General features: G+C 41.1%; 1 protein-coding gene across 1 annotated transcript; it reads left to right on the top strand.

Moving 5' to 3' along the window:
• Positions 1-295: 295 nt before the first annotated feature.
• Positions 296-1,003, top strand: LOC143203505 (uncharacterized). The gene has a single exon (XM_076415684.1). It carries the CDS (start codon positions 317-319, stop codon positions 947-949), a length of 633 nt encoding a protein of 210 aa, XP_076271799.1. The 5' UTR covers positions 296-316; the 3' UTR covers positions 950-1,003.
• The last annotated feature ends 2,271 nt before the right edge of the window (positions 1,004-3,274 follow it).

Here is a 3,274-nt window from a genome sequence, read left to right as displayed (position 1 = left end):
AAGACGAGAAAAAACGGCTGGCTGCAATCAACCTCACCCGAATTGACGTCACCCATCATTCGAAAGGTGCTCGATTACGACCGGTTAGTTAAAACTTAACACAATACACCGCAAAAGGTCTTGGAAGTTGGTAAACAACAATCGCCAGGTGAGATTCCCGTCTCACGTGGATCCCGACGTCGGGATCATGCGCCGCGTCGCGACGCCCCTTCCCCCTCGCCACTTCCCGCTCCCGATCACCGCTTATAAATAAAGGAGCAGCAACAGCGTGCCGATTAGTCCGCGCTTCGACCCCATCCACGTTCGCAACCAGTTCATGATCCCGATTCCGCGACCCGTCGCCCTCGTCGTCATGTCACCGGTCAACTCCGACAACTCCTTACTGATCCTGACCGTCAACGACGGCTCCGAGAACTCCGGTAACGTGTCCCCGTTGATACCGTCGCCGAGGAGTGAAGTTAGAGGCATCAGACTGTTCCGCGTCATCAGCAGGAAGCTGGCGCGGAGGTCCACGGAGGATTTCCAGAGCGGGGAGGAGAGCAGATCGTCCAGTTCGGATAGCTCGTGCTCTACGTCGGTCGGACACCTATCCAGGATCGAAAAGGACCGTTCCGTGTCCCCGAACCACATTTCCTCGTCGTCCAGCGAGTCCGGAAGCGACGTGCAGACGTTGAGGAGTCGACATCATCATTCTACGTCCGCCGAAAGTCTGAGGAAGGCGTTCCATAACCTGAACCTGTACAACAGGTCGCAGAGTTGCTCGAACACCAAAGAGCTGAAGAAGAAGAAGGAGAAGAGGCCTCAAAAAAGCATACTGAGAACCCCAACGAGCTATACATACGTCAAGGGACTTTCAGGCCTACCCAGTCAGAGAATAGCAAGGTACCAGCAGCAAGGATACAACAGTTGTTCCTGCAGCATGCACTATCTGAGCGGTACCCGTCGTTGAACCATCCAACCGGATCAATATCAGCTCGAGACATCACAAGACTGTTTAATGTAAGGACACGAGAGACTTTTGAATCACGCATCGTGAAAGATTAGAATTAGATTCCATTAGCCATAAGTCACATTCTTTGTAAATATTACGTTTTATATACCGTACTTATTATACGAAATGTACTATATACACTTTAGAATACGGTTCATCCTTGTCGATGAACCTGACATTATATTAGGGACTGTTATCAACAAACTTCTAGTCGAACAAAAAAATGTATAATCCGAACTATTACAGCTCCGTATGGATAATTCTTGTCACCCATTGTAAAAAGATTGAAATTATAGTGCCTTCTAGGTCCCAAAAATAAAAATAATTATAAACGTTTGCTGTATCTCATTATCTTTGATCCCCGTCCCCCCCATCCACCAACCCTGTAATTGTTGCTGTGTCGCTTCGACCATTCAGTATCGATTTAAAAGAGATTAAAATATGCTGTCGTCATAAATGGAGAATAATCTGATGCTGGGTCTAGTTAGGGCATATTAATTAGTTAAAAGTGACAGCATAATTATTAATTTTTTACGTTACAGTTGATTGTTAATACAATTAAATGGCATGTTATAGTTTGACAGCCTAGACCAACGACGAGAAGACTGAAAATGAGCATAAAATAGCAAATATTTCCGATATCTTAACATTTCAATATTAAAAACAAATTTATATTTTTTACATAATTGAAATGCATATGATTTACTGCTCGTTGCTCATTCAGTAATGCCATTCTCCATTACTAGTTTTTGGCTTGTATGTTAATTATACATCAAAAAACAACAGTCTTTTGAGTTTAATACAACTGTGCAGACTTGTTTTCTTTATTTTTATTAAAATTGATCTCCTAGACAAACCATGGCTATCCAGCAACAATCCATAGTTCCTTTCTCACACCTTACACCCTTCCACTCAGATTTAGTCCTCTTTAGTCTACGAATAGAGTATCGTCCGTATACTAGCTGAAGGTGCTCTGGGTTTTCATGGAGATGCAACCTGAATTAGGAATGTCCAAGTCACGAAGCAAATCCTCATTAAGTATATATCAGGGTACGTTCACTGCGTTATGCAATATAATACAGCCCTACGGCTCTATACCATATATCCATATTGGTTTGAACCACCCACCCCCCCTCTCTTGTAGATCAGCAACGATGAGAAGACTGAAAATGAGCATAAAATAGCAAATATTTCCAATATCTTAACATTTCAATATTAAAAACAAATTTATATTTTTTACATAATTGAAATACATATGATTTACTGCTCGTTGCTCATTCAGTAATGCCATTCTCCATTGCTATTTTTTTGGCTTGTATGTTTATTATACATCAAAAAACAACAGATCTTTTGAGTTTAATACAACTGTGCAGACTTGTTTTCTTTATTTTTATGAAAATTGATCTCCTAGACAAACCATGCCTATCCAGCAACAATCCATAGTTCCTTTCTCACACCTTACACCCTTCCACTCAGATTTAGTCCTCTTCAGTCTACGAATAGAGTATCGTCCGTATGCTAGCTGAAGGTGCTCTGGGTTTTCATGGAGATGCAGCCTGAATTAGGAATGTCCAAGTCACGAAGCAAATCCTCATTAAGTATATATCAGGGTACGTTCACTGCGTTATGCAATATAATACAGCCCTACGGCTCTATACCATATATCCATATTGGTTTGAACCACCCACCCCCCCTCTCTTGTAGATCAGCAACGATGAGAAGACTGAAAATGAGCATAAAATAGCAAATATTTCCAATATCTTAACATTTCAATATTAAAAACAAATTTATATTTTTTACATAATTGAAATACATATGATTTACTGCTCGTTGCTCATTCAGTAATGCCATTCTCCATTGCTATTTTTTTGGCTTGTATGTTTATTATACATCAAAAAACAACAGATCTTTTGAGTTTAATACAACTGTGCAGACTTGTTTTCTTTATTTTTATCAAAATTGATCTCCTAGACAAACCATGGCTATCCAGCAACAATCCATAGTTCCTTTCTCACACCTTACACCCTTCCACTCAGATTTAGTCCTCTTCAGTCTACGAATAGAGTATCGTCCGTATACTAGCTGAAGGTGCTCTGGGTTTTCATGGAGATGCAACCTGAATTAGGAATGTCCAAGTCACGAAGCAAATCCTCATTAAGTATATATCAGGGTACGTTCACTGCGTTATGCAATATAATACAGCCCTACGGCTCTATACCATATATCCATATTGGTTTGAACCACCCACCCCCCCTCTCTTGTAGATCAGCAACGATGAGAAGA

This window comes from Rhynchophorus ferrugineus, unplaced genomic scaffold (assembly GCF_030347505.1).
Source record: "Rhynchophorus ferrugineus isolate W39M unplaced genomic scaffold, kcgeb_rfMv2 rfM10, whole genome shotgun sequence".
Lineage (NCBI taxonomy): Eukaryota > Metazoa > Arthropoda > Insecta > Coleoptera > Curculionidae > Rhynchophorus > Rhynchophorus ferrugineus.
Note: the sequence above shows the minus strand (reverse complement) of the source record. Positions and strands in the feature narration are given on the sequence as shown.

Bases quoted from the DNA above. Each gene is read 5' to 3' on its own strand.
- LOC143203505 (XM_076415684.1), top strand. From the start codon at position 317: ATGATCCCGATTCCGCGACCCGTCGCCCTCGTCGTCATGTCACCGGTC.